The sequence below is a fragment of the Otolemur garnettii genome, unplaced genomic scaffold (genome assembly GCF_000181295.1).
Source record: "Otolemur garnettii isolate 467f Iridium unplaced genomic scaffold, OtoGar3 scaffold00005, whole genome shotgun sequence".
NCBI classification, from domain to species: Eukaryota; Metazoa; Chordata; class Mammalia; order Primates; family Galagidae; genus Otolemur; species Otolemur garnettii.
The window spans coordinates 35,353,932-35,376,479 of NW_003852400.1; the positions used below are offsets into that span (position 1 = coordinate 35,353,932).

Genomic DNA, 22,548 nt, shown 5'->3' on the forward strand with positions numbered 1-22,548 from the left:
TCTAATTTTTGGAGCATTTCAGATTTCAGACTTTCGTTTTAGGGATACTCAACTTGTAATAGGCAATCTGTAGTCTTAATAAGTAGTAATTTCTTGTAAAGTCCATGGTCACGAGTGACTTCTTATCTTCTGTTAAACAAACTGCAATCACATTGAAAGTGAGAATAGCCCTCTGGTGTACTGTATGGGATATTTAGAGATTCTGTATCTCTAATGTCTCTAAAGACATTAATTCAACATGAATGACATTTGTCATTCAAAAGACGTTAATTTACCAGGTGGCACCTGTGGCTCAAAGAGCAGGGCGCCGGCCCCCTATGTTGGAGGTGGCCGGTTCAAACCCAGCCCTGACCCCCCAAAATAAAGCAAAACATTAATTCATACAAAAGTTGTATTTAATTAGTTGGTTTAACTATATTCACTTTCAATGGTCAAAACTTCATAATCATCATTTGACAAAGTTAAAGTTATTTTTTCTTGGAATTAACTTGTTTTTTCATTTTTAAATTGGACTAAAAGATCAGCATGCAATTTTACTATGTAACATTCAATAGAAATCAAGCAAACAGAAGTGGGGAGGAGAACGTGGGTCAACTCACACTTAACGGTACAATGGGCAATATCTGGGGATGGACACAATTTATAACCTTAACTCAAGCTGAACAAAAGTAATACATGTGGCTGCAATGTTTGTACCCCTGTAACACTCTGAAATAAACAAATAAATTAAATAATAATACTTTGTTTTGAAGGAATGAATGTCATACTTCATTTCTGTAATACCTTCCATTTTTCTCGGTGTACTTTCTTTCATTTCATATGTTCAATCACTTTTTTTTTTTTTTTGGTCAAATTTGTTAGCTAAAATGCCTGAAATTATTTCCAAAAATAACGTTCTAACAGGTTAAGTCAACACTGCTAGTCAACATAATACTGAACAGGTACAACCAGGCAATGAAAGGGGGGTGAAGTTGGAGGCAGTGCATGATGGTAGTTGTAAAAAATTCTAAGGATCCTATAACAAAACCAAAGTTACCTAAAAGTCACAAGATACTTTGTCAGTACATAAGAATCTATTTCATTTCTCTCTCTCTCTTTTTTTTTTTTTGTAGAGATAGTCTCACTTTTTTGCCCTTGGTAGAGTGCAGTGGAGTCACAGCTCATAGCAACCTCCAACTCCTGGGCTTAGGCAATTCTTCTGCCTCAGCCTCCCAAGTAGCTGTGACTATAGGCGCCTGCCACAACACCAGGCTAATTTTTGTTGAAGTTTGGCCGGGGTTGGGTTTGAACTTGCCACCCTCGGTATATGGGGCTGACGCCCTACTCACTGAGCCACAGGCGCCTCCCTATTTCATTTCTCTTGACTACCAACAAGCAACTCTGCAATTGTCAAAACTCCATTTATAATAGCAGCAAACCCCCAAAATAATGAGATAAATTTAACAAAACACATCAAGTCATGTACAATAAAAACTATAAAACAATGCCACAATGCCAACAGCAGTAAAAAAACCCCACTCAAATAAATATAAATCCATTCATAGACTAGAAGAATAGATTTTATTAAAATGCCGCCTCCCCCCCACACCAAATTCATCTACAGAGGATCACACGATCCAATTCAATATCCATCATGTACTTTAGGAGACATTAACAGGGCAATTCTAAAATTGAGGTGGAGGATGGCACCTGTGGCTCGGAGGGTAGGGCACCAGCCCCATATACCGAGGGTGGCAGGTTCAAACCCAGTCCTGGCCAGCTAAAACAGCAGTGGCAACTGCAACAAAAAATAGCCAGGCATTGTGGTGGGTGCCTGTAGTCCCAGCTACTTGGGAGGCTGAGGCAAAAGAATCACCAAGCCCAAGAGTTGGAGGTTGCTGTGAGCTGTGATGCCATAGCACCCTACTGAGGGCAACAGAGTAAGACTCTCTCAAAAAAAAGATAAATAACTAACTAAAATTTAGGTTGAAATGCAATGAACACACAATAGCCAAAACTACTTCAAATAAGAAAAGTAAAGTCACCAGATTTCAAGAACAATTATAGATCTATAGTAACCAAGAAAGTGTAAGATCAGCATAAAAGTAAAACTTATATCAATGAAACAGAACAGAGTAAAAAAAAATAGACATATAAGTAAGTGGCCAAGTGATTTTTGACAAAAGTGTCAAGGAAATTCAATGGGCAAAAGATAATCTCTATCATAAATCAGGCTAGAATAACACACATACATGATGTGTACCTACATACACATGCATATTCGTGTTTATTCATATATATATGAAATATGTAGTGACTCATCTCCCATCACAGACAAAAACTTAAAATAAATCATTGGCCATAAAAACTAAAACTATAAAACTTCCAGAAGAAAATGCAGAAGGGCAGTGCCTGTGGCTCAGTAAGTAGGGTGCTGGCCCCATATACCTAGGGTGGCAGGTTCGAACTCGGCCCCAGCCAAACTGCAACAACAACAAAAATAGCCAGGCATTGTGGCAGGCACCTGTAGTCCCAGCTACTCAGGAGGCTGAGGCAAGAGAATCACCAAGAGCTGGAGGTTGCTGTAAGCTGTGACACCACAGCACTCTACCAAGGGTGACAAAGTGAGACTCTGTCTCTATAAAATAAAAATAAAAATAAAAAAAGGGGTGGCGGCTGTGGCTCAAAGGAGTAGGGTGCCGGCCCCATACGCCAGAGGTGGTGGGTTCAATCCCAGCCCTGGCCAAAAACTGTAAAGAAAAGGAAAAGAAAAAGAGGGGAAGAGGGAAAGGGGGAAGGGGAAGGGGAAGGGGAAGGGAAGGGAAGGGAAGGAAATAAAGAAAATGCAGGAGAAAATTTTCTTGACCTTAGGATAGGCAAAATACTTCTTATATCAAACACAAAATGCATGAACAATAAAACAAAACAATAATTTAGTAAATTAATACAAGAGGTTCTATTCTTATAAACATTAACAAGAAAATAAAGCATGCTGGAGAGCAGAGAAAGAACATTTACAATACACACACCTGCCAAAATCTTAAATCTAAAGCATGTAACGCACAACTCAAAAATACGCCAAACCACCTTCAAAAATTGGAAAAAGATTTTACAGCACAATATACAAAAGGCTGGTAAGCACATAAAAAGAAAAGCAACATCTCCAGTCAGAAAAATGCAAACTAAAGCACAATGAGATTTCCACTAGCAATCCATTAGAATGGTTAAAATGAAAAAGACTAGCAATGTTAAGTGTCACTGAGGATCAAGAAACAACTGAAACTCAAAATGATGAGACCATAAAATTCTACAACTGCTTTAAAAACAGAAACAAAGACACAAACCCATGCAAAGACAAATGTATACCATTCATGCCAGCTTTTTATTCATAATAGCCCCAAACTAGAAATGACACCAATGTCTACCACCAGATAAATGAATAACTGTGAGATGTAGACTAATGACTTAAAAATGCTATTTGCATATTATATACACATATAGTCTCAAGCAACTGACTCACCTACAAACCTATTCCAAACTTACTCTGGTAGTTGGTCACAACTACAATTTTTTTTTAAATTAACTTTTGCTGAGGCCAGGCACAGCGGCTCATACTGGTAATCCTAGCACTCTGGGAGGCTGAGGTGGGAGGGGTGCTTAAGCTCAAGAATACAAGACCAGCCTGAGCAAGAGTGAGACTCTGTCTCTATTAAAAATAGAAAACCTAGCTAGGCATCGTGACATGCACCTACAATCCCAGTTACTCAAGAGGCTGAGGAAGGAGGATCATTTAAGCCCAGGACTTTGAGGTTGTGGTGAGCAGTGATGACACCACTACAGTCTACCCACAGCAACAGAGTAAGACTCTGTCTCAAAAAACAAACAACAACAACAACAAAAACCCTAAGCTTTGCTGAAATGGTTATTTTCTACAATAATTAGAACGGAAACTCTCCACTGATGGCATTAACAGTAGTTCACTAATGGAATGAGATAAAGTGCATTATTACATGCAAAAATCTGTTTCAGGTTATATATAAGGAAAAACTGCAACCATAAATAAATCAAAACTCTATTCTACAGTAAATAGAATAGAATCACCTACTTTTAGCAAGAGCAAATTATAAAAATTGGCCACTGATGGATTTCTTTTTTATTCTTCTACTTCAAATTATGAAAACAAAATTACTAAAAACTAGAACAGGACTTTTACAAAGATTCACCATTTCATCAAATATGTATTTCCAATTGATATTTGGATAAAGACTTCCTTAAGTATATTGATTCTTACCTCCTGATTAAATTTATGGGCCATCTCATTGAGAAGTGAAGAAAAGAAGCTAGCGTTTTGAAGTAGGACTCGACCCATAACTCCAAGGTACGTGGACATCACTACAGGATACCTCTGCACAATTAAAATATAGCGTATGTAAAATTTTGTTATGATAGAAGTACTGACAACTATGAACAATCACTGACACAGTAACAATCAACAGGGATATGAAATAACAATATTCCCCCCATATTGCTTCTCTTTAGGACGAACTGCAATATTGCCTGAGTTCTAACTCACTAAATACATTATATTATAATTATAAATAATAAATATATTTATATAAATTATATATGTATTATGTATACATATATGATACATCCATATCTATATCATATCTATATTACCTTAAATGCCCCTAACATAGTTACATAGATCTTCTGAAGGGCTGAACTTACAAAAAATAACCAGTGGTTTAATACATTTGGTCTATAACAATATTATAATAACACCACTTTTCCCTTCATACTCTCGATAGTCAAGCATTGGAAATAAGCCACTAACCATTCCTCTATCTCAAATCACTGTGTTCAAGTACATTTGCAATGAGTGAAAGAGCTGTCAAAGAAAATCTGCCCTTTCCTGTGTGGAATAGGAAAAAGCTAAGTTGTGTACATATCTGGTAATTTACAAGATTTTATTTAAGGTGATCCAAATGTTAAGAAAAGCTTTTCTTTTGCAAAGGACAGGCCATGAAGAAAAACTTAAAACTAGAAGCCTGGAGTCCAATACTAGCCTTAGAAAGTCAAGAAAAATCTTACCTCCCCTTCTATAATACCCCTGAAAACACAGGGTAAAATTGGTTGAAACATTTGCGAACCCAATACTGGGTTCACTTTGAGGGCATTTTCCACAACCTAAAAACCAGAAAGACAGAGTGGTAAATACTCAATCCTGCAAGTCATTGCTTCATGCAAAACACAGGAAAGAAAACAATGTACTAAATCAAATACTACAGACCAACTTTGATAAAACATGCAAGTACACCTGGTATGCAATATTCTGAACTAGGCACTCTTTTACAGAATAATCCACTTAAAAATTTAAGTCTGGGGCAGTGCCTGTGGCTCAGTGAGTAGGGAGTTGGCCCAATACACCAACGGTGGCAGGTTCGAACCCAGCCCTGGCCAAACTGAAATAAAAAAGTAGCCGGGCACTGTGGTGGGTGCCTGTAGTCCCAGCTACTCAGGAGGCTGAGGCAAGAGAATCGCCTAAGCCCAGGAGTTGGAGGTTGCTGTGAGCTGTGACACCACAGCAGTCTACCGAAGGTGACAAAGTGAGAGACTGTCGCTAAAAAAAAAAAAAAAATTAAGTCTGATGTAAAATATGTAATATTTAGATATAATATTTAGACATAGTTATACATCTTGCATAGAATTACACTTACACAAGTTGCATATAGAATTACACTTTATCATACTGGGTTAATGTAGGCATCATACACTGTTACTATTATTGTCACATTTGCAATTTAAACGAATAATCCCTAAAAACTGTTGTAAAAGGCTTTCAGAAAGTACTGGCTTTTTTTTTTTTTTTTTTTTTTTTTGAGACAGTCTCAAGCTGTTGCCCTGGATAAAGTGTCGTGGCATCCTAGCTCACAGCAACCTCTAATTCTTGGGCTCAAGCAATCCTCTTGCCTCAATTTTCTATTTTTAGTAGAGACAGAGGACTCGCTTTTTGCTCAGGCTGGTCTCAAACATGGCTTCAAGCAATCCACCTGCCTTGGCCTCCCAGAGTGCTAGGATTACACGTGTGAGCCACTGTGCCTGGCCAAACATACTGTTTCTAATAGTGAAAAAGTTAGTAGCATCTACACTAATTGCCCAAATGAAATCTACATTTAAGTTTCTTAATAAATTGGAGGGAAAGGGTATTTTGCATATATAAAACTGCATATTTATTAAATAAGAATCATATTTCATTTATAATTATACAGATTATTAGGCATAAGTATTGACTGCTACATAAGAAAACTTGAAATAGAAATTACTTTTATATGTAAGCATGAAATTCAAAGCAAGATGGATTTTTTTTTGTTTATTTTTGGTTTACTTTTTGTACAGAGAGGAAAGCAGGGGTCAGGAAGAAGCAATAAGGTCCCTGAAGGACATTTACTTCAAGTTCCAGCCCAGGGCTTGAGAGGTGGGAAAGAAAACAGATACCATTTGAGAGGCTTGTAAGCAAGTACCAGACACTGGGCAAAGCCAAGTTCCTCTTTATGACTCCAACAATGGTTCTCAAGATTGACTCCTGGCATTCTGAGTGAGACATCCGTTTACCATGCACAACTATCTCCTGTAGTAAGGGGCTCTTTACATCTGCTATGTCTGCTCATTGTGTGCCAATAGTATATTCCAGATATATGATAATCAAAAATGCCTCCATGCATTTCAGAACATTACAAGATATGCAAGCAGCACACATGATAGACAACATTCTCCAATTTTAAGCAAGTCATAAAGGCAACATCCAAATAAAGATTAAGAATATAAAAACCTTTATGTTGGCCAACTACTATGCAACCCACCAAGAGATACAAGTTTAAAAGATATTTGCTGGTTTGTGATTATTAAAAAAACAAATAAACAAGAATGTAATAAAGGATACCAATTCTTGATTAAAAGCAAGAGATAAGATTCAGGATTTTGGAGTAGGGGATGTAATTTTAAAAGGAAAAAGAGAATGAGAGACAAACTCTAGAAGTAGGGAAGAAGAAATTCAAGAGGAAACTGACACACTTGATCAGAGAATTTAAGAAGAAACTTAACTCATGTATCTTCTCCTCCCTCTTCTTCCCCTCAAACCTTAGGAATTAGTAGAATCATACGGCTTTGGAAAGGAGAAAGGGTAAACTTAAAAAAAGAATACAAAGACGGCTGAAAATAAAGAAAAGAAGAAAATAATGAGATTGAAAGTCTAAAAAACAGAATGCCAGATACAGTATTTTCAATTAAACATATCTGGGCAATTGACCCCACCAGGAGAAGAAAGACACTGTATTTTCTGTAAAAGGTCTAATTAAAAGAGATTGCCTCCAGACTAACAGAGTCCATCAGTGCTGTTATAGAGTGAATTTGAATAAACGTACATTAAGGCACATCATAGTAAAATTTTAGAACACTAGAAACAAGCAGCAACTCATATAAGCTTAAAGTAGCAGCTGGGGGGTGGGGGGAGTGAGCCTGGCTCTGAAAGAGAATTCCTGGTGTGCCTGCACACAACGAACTGGTGTCTGTCCGAGAGCTTAGAGGGTACATGTCAAATCTATTATGTGTAGAGTATAAATGTCTTAACACAATAATTAAGTACGAGTGGTGAAGGCTATGTTAACCAGTTTGATGTAAGCATTCCAATTTGTATATAAAATCAGCACATTGTAACCCCATAAATGAATTAATGTATACAGTTATAATTTAATTAAAAAAGGAAAAAATGAGATAATTGTTACTTCTAGGGATTATAAAAGGTTATATAGAAAAGGAGATGTAATTACACCTAACTACATGTGTCAGCTTCAAAATAGGAAACATAGGAATCATAACATAAACACTGAATATTGATGTGACAAAAATATTGATAAAACTTTATTTGGAGGATGAAGGTACAGAGGAAAGGCAAAAGGAAAGTCAACAGATACCTAAAATTAAAAGTTCCCAGGCAATGCCTGTGGCTCAAAGGAGTAGGGCACCGGCCCCATATACCAGAGGTGGTGGGTTCAAATCCAGCCCTGGCCAAACTGCAAAAAAAAAAAAAAAAAACCTTCTGTGCTCCTGAGGGGTACAAACCTGACCCCAGCCAAAAAAAAAAGTTCCCAAAGGAACAACACGTAAGTGTTATTTACTGATATGAAAGCATAAGCAATACAAGCAGTTGTCTTTGCACAGGAAAAAAAATGTCTGGGGCGGTGCCTGTGGCTCAAAGGAGTAGGGCACTGGCCCCATATGCTGGAGGTGGTGGGTTCAAATCTGACCCTGGCCAAAAAAAAAAAAAATGTCTGACAATGGTATTGCTGATAAGTCTTTTAAAGAAACTTTATCTAGTTGATGCTAAACTATGTCATATAAAAAAAATTTAAGAAGAAAAAACACACGGTTTGAAGAGAATTTATAGCAATAACAATGTGGCTGGGGCTGGCCTCAATCCACAGGAATCCTTGTAGGATTTGGGGGGTTCATTAACATAAGGGATTAGACAATCTACATATGGACAAAGAAGTATGGAAAGGATAAATATTTCAACAAAGTCACATAAATACATATTTAGAGCATTATGACTCTTAAAATATAATTTTCATTTAAATGTATCATTAAATATAAACCAGTGGTCTCTCATTAGGCATATTCTTTATATACAAAGGTATAGTGACATTGTATAAAAAATACACAAATATTTGAAGGCTAAAATGGAGTCTTTTATTCTAAGTAAAAAAGGTCAGGAGCCATAGCTAAAGAAGATGAGATAGTTTTTGAAAAATACGCAAAAAAATTCATTACCAGACTTTGGGGGGGCAGGTGTATGGGACAAAATCAAGAGAAAATCAAGAAGTAGAGCTTTTAAGATACAGATTATAGAAGAACAGGTGAACAGTAGACCCAAAGTGAAAATGTCTCACATTGCTCCTCATTTTCCCAATAGGTCAAACAGGTATAATTATGATGTCAATGACAACGATGGGGAACCATTTGAATACTGAATTTGACGTGTCTGTGGGAAATCTATACGAAATGCCTCTATATTATTTATTTTATACTGAAAAATCCCAGGTCCTAATAACTTTGTCTCTACCTACTATGTATGTGCCCATACACACACACACAAACACACACGCTTCAAAATAACAATAGCAATGTTATTGATATTAACACCACTACTGAATGTAATTTTAAACTTCTTTTCTTTTAGTTCTAATGTTATATCCCATTAGGGATGTACACATAAAATACTATGTGTTAAAATTATTTGAAATATTTTTCTTGGACAACTATGCCACCAACACCATAATTGTTAGATTCAGCTGTTTCGAGTCCATTTTTTGTCTTTAGAAACTGCATTTTCTTTTTTTTTTAAATCATGTAAAACATTACATGATTCCAAACTCTAAAGTACAAAAGAAGTACACATCTGGGAAGATATACTACCTTCCATCATCCCTCACTTTCCTGCTGGAAGGCTACTTTTATTCACTTGGTTTATTCTTCCACTGCTACCTTCCCTCCACTCTTTAAACAGGAGAAAACTGTGGACATGCTCTCTGCTTATATTGTTGAAATCACTTTAAAGCTTTATACAGACATCATTTCTTTCCAAAGCTGCATCATACTCCACTGTATAACTGAGCGTGCTACAATACCCCTAATCACCCAATCATCTATGACTGATGGATTTTTAGCAGCATTTTTCTAAGACTTTTGCATTTTCGTTTTCATCTATCCCTTTCCTGAATCAACTGATTGTTTATAATCAACAGACTGTTTTACAAACGCCTGTGGATTTAGGTTGTACCTAGGACTCAACTTTCTTAATTTAGGCTTGATTGCATGCAAAGTTATTAAGAGCATAAATGCTGATGACAGAATGTCTAAGTTTACATCACAGTTCTAATATTTACTAGCTGTGTGACCTTGAACAGATTATTTACCATTTTATGATTTAATTTTTCACCTGTAAAAAACAGTACTATTATCATATGTTTATGTCAAGATTAAAGGAACCCCATATGCTATATGCTTAAAAATAGGTGTCATCAAACTATGGCCCGCGGGCCACATGCATCCTGTCTAGGACATTCATCCGGCCCGCTGGGTGTTTTTGCCGCCGCTGCCTGTCCGGCTTAGCAGCTGAGTCGTCCTGGGGCCCGCAGTCCAGCCCTCCAATGGTCAGAGGGACAGTGAACTGGTCCCCTGTTTAAAAAGTTTGAGGACCCCTGTTTAAAAATGTGTAATATTCAATAAATGCTAAGATTAGCTGTCATTATAAATTATACCTTAAAAGTATTTGTATCATAATCCTTATCACAGTGAATGAAAGAAACTTAGCTTAATAATGCTTGATACGACCATGACGGAAAAGAGAATTTCAAAACTCAAATGGTATGTGTATATACTGACAAATTTCAGATTAAAGAAATATTAACAATTTAAATTTAAGTAATTTTAGAATATAATTGTACTCGTCTGAATAACTTGTTCCGAGTTACATTATATAAAAAATTCTATTTTTGCTCTAAACCATTTACTCCTAAAGTAGGCATACTGGTCTCTCTAACTTTTATAACAATGCAATTTTATGCTTCAAAGAACAAAGAAGTTATCTGTAGAAATTAATCTAACAGTGACATTTTGTCAAAAATATATTTAAAATGTTATATAGCATACTATAATAAGAAACAGGTCAGAGAGATATTAAAAATAAAAATAATGAGCTAATATTAAAGACTATTATTATAGCTATACTAGAATTGAGAACAGGAAAATGCCAAAAATTTTGAGAGTTCTACCAGCCTTCAAATATAGGCATTGTCCTAAAATATTCCTTAACATAAAAGTATACATTTTATTCATAACAACTTATATATTACTATTTAACATTCATTTATTAAATGACATCTAGTGTCCATGATTTCAAATCAAACATTACGGGTTCAGTAAATTACATTTTAAACACGTTATCAGATTCCCAATTTTTAGCTCAAGGATTTGTACCCTATTAATAACCTACTACTGGCATACTCAAGAGAGAAACTGGTTTCATCTGTAACTTGTACTAAATATTACAAATATTTGACTATATTTGGAAGGTGACTAATCTGTGCTGAATCATTCACCCAAAAATCATTATAAATCATTATTTAAATAGCTGAGGGAGATACAATGACATCACTTTTTTATATTTGCTAGTAAAATTATAAAGATAGTGTTGTATAGTAGGTTAGTTTGTAATTTTCAGTGCTAAAAAAGTTTTGAAGGATTATGTTACTATAAAAAGCAAAAAAGAATAAGATACAATTAATTTTAAAGAGGTAGGTGAGATATATAGTTCTTGATAATGATATATTATCATTTTATAAGCCATCTGCTTGCTTTTAAAAGTAAATTTGATTATCAAATTATTTATTATAAGCATTTATGCAGAAGAAATGGTCAAAGAATAAGGTAGAACAACTTGGTTTGTTTTGTTTATCTGCAGCCACAGATGTTCGCAACTAAATAAATTAGTTGGCCTACAAATGTTATTAGCCTATTTTCCCCAAAAGGGAGACTATACATCATGGCCATCAAGTTCATGTACAATTTAAATTATATTAAAGTGGACAATTATAAGTGGGCAATTTAAATTGTACATGAACTTTATGGCCACCATGTATAATAAAACAGCTACATAATTAAAGTAGAAGCTCTGTAATTTGAACACCCAAGGGACTGTAAAAAACTGGTTAATATATGGAGGTAGTTCACATAAAGTACATGTGTTGTATGTCTGGTCTATGAAAATTAGGTCAATTTAAGGAGGCAATCAATATAGGGAGGTGGTCAACTATGGAGGTTCTACTATATATTATATTCACATATTAGGTGAAAATACACACCTCATTACAGGGTAAGCATTGTAAGTGCTTTCTATGTATAAGCTCAAGTAATCCTGACGTCTACCCTAGAAAGCAGGGAAAGTTATCATTCCCGTTTTAAAGATAAAAAGTGAAGAACAAAGAGTGAACTGCCCACTTCACAGAGCTTGGAAGTAGCAGAGCCCACATTCTAACCCTGGCATTCTCATTTCATTGTACATACAGACTATACTCCCTCTAATTATTTTGTGAGAATATAATTAAAAAGTAGTAAGAAGAAACTAAATATTTTCTTTAGGACATCCTAAAAACTTGCCTTGTTTTTGAAGTTTTACAATACTCATTCCTGAAAATTCATAAGTTATCTTTCAATAATTACTTTGATAATGTCGCAGGGAACTCCCCCGCAATGTTTTAATTCAAATTTGGTCAGGGGGAGCTCTAAATGTGAGAAATACATTTAACCTCTCTTAATCACACAGAATAGATGGATTATAATTTAACAGAAAATTTCCTATATTACACAGTTATAGATTAAAAATCATTTAGTATAGCTCCTTATATAGTAAACGAGGGAACTGAAGTCCAGAGTGTACTCAAGAGGTATATCAGTAGCAGAGCTGGGTGTGCAAATCAAGGTACTGGTCAAGACGAGAATTCCAGACAGACCATTAGTGTACTTGAGAGAAGGTATTTCTCCTGGATGTGCTATAAAAGTATGGAATGCCTGCTTTGCAAATCACTATGTACGTATTCAGAGGAAAACAGAGTATATATTTATTGAACTCTGGATAATAGAGAAATTCACAGTCTAGTAAAAGAAAAAGATAAACATACTAAAAAGATCTATAAGGCAATATCAAAATGACATGGCAATTTTCTCCCATTTCAATCACTCCCACTCTGCTTATCATGTTCTCCTTGAGTAGTCAGAATAAAGTTCAAAGTGTCAATTTCTAGTTATCTCCTCCACCTTCATAGAAGAAATTAACACCAAGGCAGAAGAGGAAGCTCATGTCAGTTTGGTAGAGGTATATAATGATATTACCTATAAGCACTGCATCTAGGAGAACATGCTGAAATAATATTGACGACAAGTAGCTGCTGTAGACTGGCCTCAACTAACCAACGTCCCAACAAGCCATAAGCACAGATTCCTATTACTCTTCCCAGCCCATTTTGGTAACAGTGGTTTACATTCTTACCCTTTAGTAAATTCCTTACTCTCAAAAAACAAAGAAAAAACCGTAAAGAACTCAAACTTAAAACCAAAGAGTTCTGCCATATTCCAAAGAATTCTGCCATATTTACTGTCTCTTTAGTTTATAACATTATTTTGGTTTTAAATTCTATTATGATTCAAATATAAAACAACAAAAATCAAAGAAAGTGCTATTTAGATCAGGTTCCATTCACTGCCTTTCTGCACACAAAAGCTATTTTTAGTTTCTAAAAGTCCCTCGTATGAGTCGAATTACATCATCCAAAAAGGTAACGCTGAATGTGACCTGTAGCTGTGAATGTGGCCTTATTTGGGAATAGTGTCTTTTCTGATGTAATCAAGGTAAGATAAAGACATTATTAGGGTAGACCCTTAATCCACCGTTACTGGTGTCTAAAAAGAGAGACACCCGAAGACCCTGGGGGATAACATCACGCAACAAGGAAAGCAAATAGCATGATGTGTCTGTCTATAAGCCAAGGAACACAAAGACTGCCTGCAATCACCAGAAGACAAGACAAAAGCTTGAAATAGAATCTCCCCTAGAGACGTCAGAAAGAGCAGCACCCTGGAAACACTTTAATTTTTGGATGACATAATTAATATAAATGTTATAAATACATTTCTATTGTTTTAAGCCACCAAGGTTGTAGTACTTTGTTCTGGCTTCTCTATGAAATTAATACGGGCCTTTAAGATCTCCTCAAGCTAATTCCTTTTCTTATCGATTTGCAATTTACCACATCCATTATGTGGCAGTGATGCCTCCAATATACAGACACTAAACTTGTTTTAAATGACACCATCATCCATCCCCACCCTCAGACACTGCTAACTGTACTTTCCTGCTAGGCCTGTAAGGCCTTAGTCTTGCTCACTTCTCTGTAGTATTTAACAGTATATTAGCCTGATTCACCCTGGTAGGAGTGCAAGAATTAGCAAATAAAAATATAGTCATGCATTGCTTAACAAGAGGGCTATCATATAAGAAATGCACAGTTAGATCGATGATTTCATCCTTGTGTAAACATCATAGTAGACTTTATGGCACAGCCTACTGCTCTTAGCTGCCAACACACATATAGTGTGTTACTGTACTGAATGGTAGCAGGAGATTATAACACAATAAGTAGGTACTGATGTATCTAAACACAGATAAGTCACAGTAAAAATATATATTATAATATTAATACATATTTATCTATCATATGTAGGATCCATGGTTGACTGAGCTGTTACAAGCCACACGACCATCTTAGGTTTGATCTGGCAACCCCAGCCCCTACTACACTTTTAAGACTCAGCTTCCATCTCAATTCCTTCCTTAAAAAAAAAGAAAGATGTTAACTGAGGGTTTAGACATAGAGGTTCTTCCTGAAAGTATGTTCATTAATACTCCAAGCATCAAAGTCTCTAAATAATTTTCTCTTCAAAAAATTAGAATTGGGTAGGTATACTGTTGGGTATAGGCATGATAAACAGTAACTGAGGAATTGATGCTTGTTAACTATGGTGTAAAGATTTGTGTCTTGAAAAAAAAAAAGATTTGTATCTCGGCCTAATTATTCAGGTGGGAGATGTTCTGTGTAAATTTGAGGTATAGCTAGAACTCCTAGAACAAGAGTTAAATTTCTTTTTAGCTCATTCACCATCACTTGTGTGTTAAGTGTCACTGTCTGTCATGAATATGCCAATTTGTACATGTTAAACAGCTGACAGATCATACAAAAAACTAAGATACACTGGATTGTACTGGGTGAGTCTGAAATTAGTGGTAAAGAAGTATGGTGCCTGATGTTACAGCAACACCTCATTCTTAACTGTGTTAACTGTGCAGCCAATGTCAGGTGTACCAAAGCATTCCTTTGACTGCTTTTTGGGGCAGTGTTGATAGGATAGGAATGAGGCATTTTGGAAACTCCAAGGGAGGCTTATATTAGAGGTTGGCTGATACCTATCTTAGAAACTTAGCTTTGTTGGTTACATTTTGCATCTTTGTAATAACTGATATTCTTTGTAACAGAGTGTCTCTCTGTTTTGGCCTATGTTAGAAGTAAGATTATATCTTGCACAGTTTTTCTATCCATCTCTGCATGGAAGAGTTAAAAGAGTGTCACAAGGTCCAAAATGCTACAGAGAACAATTGCTTAGAGAGGAGGAAGTGGATGTATAGCGTGTAAGCAGGCGTGGAAGCCACACAGCACCAGGTCTTGGACCCTGTTCTTCAGGTATCCTCTATACATTCTCTTTCTGCCATGCTTCAGGAGTTCCAGCTGGCCTTCTGTGAGGCCAGTAGCTATTCTGAAGTGCTGGCTGCAGGATTAAACCAACCTTTATGCAACTGACTCAGTACTTAATGGCCATTTCTTCTAGAGAATTTTGTGTGAGGGAATGGCTGTGGGTGTGGGATGGGGGAACCTTGAATTTAAAACTAGAAATAAGATCATGTGGTCTGCTTCCTGTTTAGACAGGCTAAAACATCAGTTGGATTTACATGGAAGCCAGGCCATAGAGTGACAATTGATGGCTTGTGTGTAGATAAGCATTTATCCTGGTCGTGTTATCCAGGTTGGTTTGTTCAAGCTCCAGGACACCTTCTTACGTTAAAAAAGTTAGTAAACATCAGACAAGTTGAGGAGAAACTAATAAAACTGTCTTACACTTAAAAAAAAGAAAAAGAAAAAGAAAAGAAAATGTGTTCTGCAAAATGATGTGTTAGACGACTACTTCTATATTTTCTCAGCAATATAAGCAAACAGTTAGTGATGATTCCCAGAAGGAAGTGTTCATGAAAATCACCTTTTTGTAAAAATGAAATGACAATGTCCTACGTTCTATCTCAATTTTCAAAAAGTTCACCAGGTGATTTTGAGATGTTTCTGACCCTAAACCACTACTGACAAAATACTGAATACTAAGTGGTTGTTTACTTGTCTCCTCCTCCCAATAGACTTAATTATTTAAGAGCAGAAACTGTGGTTTTCCTATCACCTATGCTAACCAGACAAAAGCACTGAATACCAATAGAAAGGACTGACAAACTGTGCCCATAGCCCAAATGCAACTCAGTACGTGATTTTGTAAATAAAGTATTGGAACACAGCCATGCTCATTCATTTGTAAATCATCTAGAACTGCATTCATACTATAACAATCTTCAACAGTGGAGATCAAGACCATATGGCCCACAATATCTAAAATATTTCCTATCAGATCTCTTACAGAAAAGGGCAGCTGCCCCGTGATCCATAAGGCAAATAACTGAAAAATCAGCAAATGATACAGATGCAATCAATTTAAAAGTCAAATTAACCTTACATATAATTACATGGATATCTAGAGTTTTATATGTGTGATAGTATCTCTGAAGTACAGCACATTATAAGCTTAGACTGATGTTACTCTTATCAGATGTACAACATCTATTGTATTGGTTAATATAAGACTTCACTTTCAAACTTTTACCCCCTTAGGCCCCAACTATACTTTGTATTGTTGCTATAATTATTGTGATTAAATACATTTCTTATATTGAACTTCCTTAGGCAACCAATTTTTCATTTCACTGATAGGTAGTCAAATCATTTGCAGTATCTAAGGCAATGCCCTGGTTTTTACATTAGAAATGCTATTTTGTTATGACAGTAACGACTCACCTCTCCAGAATTCAGCTCTTTTATCTAACTTGGAACATAGGTAAGGAAACTAGAAACTAAAAAAGGGATACTTTTTATAATACCCCTCAAATGCATAAAGAATCTTATGCATGCCTTACATATATACACATTTATACAGTAAAGATATATTTTAATGTGAGGTTTCGGGTTTTTGTTTTTCTTTCTGAGACAGAGCCTCACTCTCTTGCCCAAACTGAAGTGCAGTGGCATCAACATAGGTTACAGCAACTTTGAACTCCTGGGCTCAAGCAATCCTTCCACCTCAGCCTCCTGAGAAGCTAGCACTACAGATGTGTACCACCACAGCTGGTGTATTTTTTTTTTATTTTTTATAGAGTCTTACTATGTTGCCCTGGCTGGTCTCCAACTCCTGGTCTCAAGCAATCCTCCTGCCTTAGCCTCCCAAATGCTAGAATTATAGGCATGAGCCACCACACCCAGCTACATTTATGCTTATGTGTAAATATGTGTATTTAATTAATACTACTTATAATTTTAATATAGATATATAATATATAAAGATAATATACAACTTAGAACCTGTTTGTTTGTTTTTTTTAAAGAGAAAGCATCAAATGCTGTTGCCCAGACTGAGTGCAGCTTAATCATAGCTCACAACAGCCTAGAACTCTTGGGTTCAAACAATCATCCCACCTCAGCCTCCTGAGTAGCTGGCATGTGAACAATTCAGTTGTTTTTTTTTTCCCAAAGGAAAAAGATTTAATACGAAACTTCAAGATACACATCATGATAAACAATAACATTTATGAAATATCCTTTTGATGAGTTCTGCTTTTCCATGTTTTCTATTAACAGTTCAGTTCTTAAATACACATGATCTCAACAAACTTGGTTCTCCAACTTTGACAGCCAACTCAAAACTACCAAATTTTAGGTGAAAATTCTGTCCCAAAAGCAGACTTACTAAATGAAGGGGTGAGAAGTATTATGTCATCATATATATTCTAAATGTCACTGGACAATTTATAAAAGAAACTTTGCTGCAAACAGTAAGGTCTTAAGATAGGAAACATCCCAATCACCTCAGACCTTGTTATAAATCCCGAATTGCTTTTTAATAAACATCCAGATGATCTGTATGCACTTTAAAAATTGAGAACTCTGGTCTAGTGGCATTAAACCAAGAAAAGAAAGAAAATACCCTGTCCACAATTATGTCAAAGATGACCCATACCTTAAGCACTTGAACTTGACCTTCTGTAGTAATTTCCTTTAATAGCTCACAAAAGGACTGACATAGACCCACTGCATAAGTCTGAAATTCAATCAAAAGTCAATATATGTATAAGAATATATCTAAAATATTAAAAAGGCATAAAATTCATTTGAGACTCACTATAATCTATTTAAGAATTACACTGGGGAGGTTTGATAGAGGGTAAAAGGTGGGACCACACCTGTGGAGCATATTGCAAGGGTACAAGTCAAATCTGTCAAGTGTAGAACATAAATGTCTTAACACAATAATCAAGTAAATGAGGTGAAAGCTAAGTTGATTGGTTTGATGTAACCAGGTCAGTTTGTGTAAAAAAAAAGTCAACACAATGTACACATTGTACCTCACATATGCATAAATGTATTCATAATCTATGTGTATTTGACTTAATAAAAAAAAAGAATTACATACTAAAGGTCTGAACATATAAATATCAATAAATTAGAACTCTTAGAAAAAGTTAAGGAAAAAAAAGATTCTATATCTAATATAGAATTCATTGATATACTGATTTTTATATTGACTTATACAGCATATTCTCTGTGTTAAATAATAATAGAATGGCAGGCATCCCATCTGCCCTGCAGTAAAGAATATCACAGTTAATGTTCCATTCCCCAACCCCCTGAAAGTAAGAGACAGCTCTAAACTTTGAAAAGGCACCTCCTCATTTCAAATGAGAAATAACAAAATAACTACATACTTTCTTATAATGCATAAACTACTGCAACATACCTGTAAAAATTCTGTTGACGATAAAAAGATATAACCATTGATAATCTTAAAGCAGGTTCTGAGATTTTCTGAACTTAGTTCTGCCAAAACAATAAATTTCAAAAAGCAACACAAATTAGTTTAAATGAAGTGATTCACTTTTATTTAAAACTGAGTTTATATGCCTTCTTTACAAATCTTTTCAGAGTGCTATTCAGACTACTAGTATCGATATAGATATGTATCTAAAAACTCACATCAACCCATAATTTATCACTAGGTGAAACAATCAATTAGTAGTGATTAACTACTAATCACTAGTAAACAATCATTTACTTTTCACCTATGCAAACAATTCAGGAAAAAACCAAGCTCTGCCCATTTTCTCCTTTTCAAAACAAGCTAGAAAACAATTTGACCCAACCTTTTAATTCAAACTAAATTTTTAGTGTAAGCAGGGCAAACATACAACAGAATCATTTTACCAGGGATATTTTCCCATCTGCTTAAATGGGTTCACACAACAAGATTTATTGTTCTTGCACTGGCACTAAAATTGTTAGTTATAAACAATTTCCTTATTAAACTCTCACAAATTATTTTGTATTTATATATTCTCAAACCTTCAGCTTTTTTCTTCAAGTCTCCGACCCTACGAAAACCTACACTCAAAAAAATGTTCTTAAACATGTAATTACCAGCATGACACAGAAAAAGTACATTGTTCTTAGCTATTCCTTTCCAAGTGCAAAATAGAAACTATTATTCATGTTGAATATCATCAAATGTTGACGGGTGCTTTTATAAGTCTTGTTACAGAAAACAGTATGACACAACAGAATACAGACTATATACATAAAATTATATAGAGCAAATCCTGCCCCCCCCCAACTATCATCTGTGCCTAAGACTTGCCATTCTTTGTTGCAAATATTTCAGAAACTCTATTCTTACAATAAGACAGGCTTTTTTTTCTCCTGGACAAATCTTAGCCTAGATCCTCTGGATGCTGTTTTAACTCATAAGTAAGGAAAGCCAGAAGACACTCTATTCAGATTTGAATTTTGCATTTTCAGAAAAGAATGCAATCCTGCCCCTAGCACAACATGCCTTTTATTAAGACATTAGTTCCTATACACTTTAATTTGATAGACAAGTTTAAAAACAAAAATGAGGATGGCAAGGGGATAGAGAATGACTAGCTTGCAGCCATGCTACTAAAAGACATTTTAAAAACAAAAAGTGTCATCTATTTATGTTTACAACAAGAGACAAAAATCTCAAAATAAAGAGGCTTCTTTAGTAAATAACTTTATCTTTATGAGAAAGGACTGACTCTTAAAAGTATACAGCGCATTTCCTCTTACAGATATCTAAAACACTCTTCCTAGGTCAATCTATACAAACATGTATTTAGATAATTAGGTAACTTCATACTGCTTTCCACGCCTCCACTATATCCAGAACAGCTTCTACTAAATGTTTTTGGACATGTAAAAAGCAGCAAATATTAAATATTAATATTAAAAAAGCCCTGAAAGTAATAAATTTCTCTATTTTAGGGTACTGAATGTTGATGATTTCATTCATGAGTTCCTAGTGAGACTCTAAAGAGAAACTACTGTCTGACCCTAAGACCAGAAAATACTGTACTCCAACCGTGCAGATCTGTATTTATTTTTAGTCACCGAATAATTTAAGTCTATGATTCTCAACCAGGGGCAATTTTGACTCTGACATTTGAAAATGTCTAGAAATGTTTTTGATTGTCATCAGTATTATAAGAGCTAAGGATATTATTAAATAATTAAAAAATAAAGGCAATATTGATGTCAAGATCTATTAATGCACAGATATAATTTGTAAATAAAACTTCTTCATATTACTGATGCAAATATACAAGTCACAATGCAGAGCACAAATTATACATAACTTGTTTTGAAAGACAGAAGTAGGAAATAACTAATTCAAAAGTATCTGCATCACCTGTATTCTTTATTTTTAATATAGAATTTTAAAAATCTTTAAAGATTAAAAATGCTTAAATCAAATACTTGTTATCAAAAATCTGAAATTTCATTAGTTCTTAATTTAATTAAGTAACAAATCCTAAAGAACCAGCCTGACATTAGGATCTTTTTTCTTTTAGAATAGTAGTGAATGGCATGGTGCCTAAAGCTCAAGCGGCTAAAGCGCCAGCCACATACACCAGAGCTGGCAGGTTTGAATCCAGCCCAGGCCTGCCAAACAACAATGACAACTACAAAAAATAGCTGGGTGTTGTGGCGGGCACCTGTAGGCCCAGCTACTTGGGAGGCAGAGGCAGGAGAATCACTTAAGCCCAGGAGTTAGAGGTTGCTGTGAGCTGTGATGCCACAGCACTCCACCCAGGGTGACAGCTTGAGGCTCTGCCCAAAAAAAAAAAAAAAAAAAAAACCAGTCGTGATGTTAATAGAAGTAGCTGTATCAGTAATAAACATAGTAGCAGGATGGTGCACGTGGCTCAGTGAGTAGGGCACAGGCCGCATATACCAAGGGTGGCAGGTTCGAACCCGGCCCTGGCCAAACTGCAACAAAAAATAGCTGGGTATTGTGGTGGGCGCCTATAGTCCCAGCTACTTGGGAGGCTGAAGCAAGAGAATCACCTAAGCCCAAGAGCTGGAGGTTGCTCTGAGCTGTGATGCCATCGCCCTCTACTGTGGGCGACAAAGAGAGACTCTGTTTCTAAAAAAAAATAAATAAAATAAACATAGTAGCAAAACACTTAAATAGCGCCTACCATGTGCAAAACACATAAAAGTCCTTGTAATGTGATAAGAACTATGCATCAACTATATAGCTTGCTATAGTAAATCTATACTAAGGCACTAACCTAAAGCGCCACTAAAAATAGCATCATATGGTTACATAAGGTTATTCATACACCTTTTGTTTAAATCTCTTCTTTCTGGCAACCAAATCCCATTTCCCACCATGCTACAGGAATCATACATTGTAGAGGCCAGGTATGCTGAACTTGGGGTAGAATACAAAGGTAAAGTATTCTGTGTGAAATCACTGAGTGTTAAAGTAGCTGATGCTGTTCATCTCAAAAGTTAATACTGGGCCTGGCTGAGGTTTCTAGTGCTAGGTCAAGTATAAAGAGGCATAGACTACCCAGCATGGCACTGTATGCAGATGCCAAGATAGGGAAAACAGAACCAAAAACACCTTCAAAGAGCACAAAAGATTGAAAAGGGCATTTCCTATTTTTCTCTATGACCACAGAAAGAAAGATAAAACTTCCCTCAGAGACCAGTATCTTCTGCTTCCGATTTCATCTTTAGCAATTTTTTTCCTTTTATGGGAATGTCGGATGATTAATAGCAAATGGTGGTTATTTGAGATTTCACCAAGGAATGAGATAAAAGAACAAAAACCTCAAAGAAAATATAAAGGAGTAATCATGTTATCTAGTCACCATGGTCACCTGACAAATAAGGAGAAAATATGTTTTCAAATCATCCACAATTCTGTTTTATACCACATTTGCAGATATTTTCAAAGAGTGAGTCTATTTTTCTGGTGTGTCATTATACCGCAGTAATATTTTTGCCTCTGATAAAATTTCTCAGTACAAATGAATTTTCAGAAAAAAAGTCTTCACGTATCACCATCATAATTAAACCATTTTTCCTAGTGTTTTCCTACCTAAATGTCCTCTCACGACATTAAACTGTTCAGTTAGTATACCCCAAAGTTCTAACAAACAAATTAAAGATGGTTCATGGCAGGGGCTGAAAGAATGGGATCTCTGAACTTCTATGACCCTAAAAACTT

General features: G+C 35.5%; 1 protein-coding gene across 1 annotated transcript in view; it reads right to left on the reverse strand.

Annotated features, from left to right (window-relative positions):
* IPO11 (importin 11) overlaps positions 1-22,548 on the reverse strand; it is a 215,062-nt gene that overhangs the window by 84,143 nt on the left and 108,371 nt on the right. Inside the window, exons 23-26 of the mRNA XM_003782731.3 lie at positions 18,751-18,830; positions 17,974-18,054; positions 5,074-5,169; positions 4,271-4,384 (exon numbers count right to left, since the gene is read on the reverse strand). Coding sequence (XP_003782779.1) covers positions 4,271-4,384; positions 5,074-5,169; positions 17,974-18,054; positions 18,751-18,830 — 371 coding nt within the window. The remainder of the gene's footprint in view (positions 1-4,270; positions 4,385-5,073; positions 5,170-17,973; positions 18,055-18,750; positions 18,831-22,548) is intronic.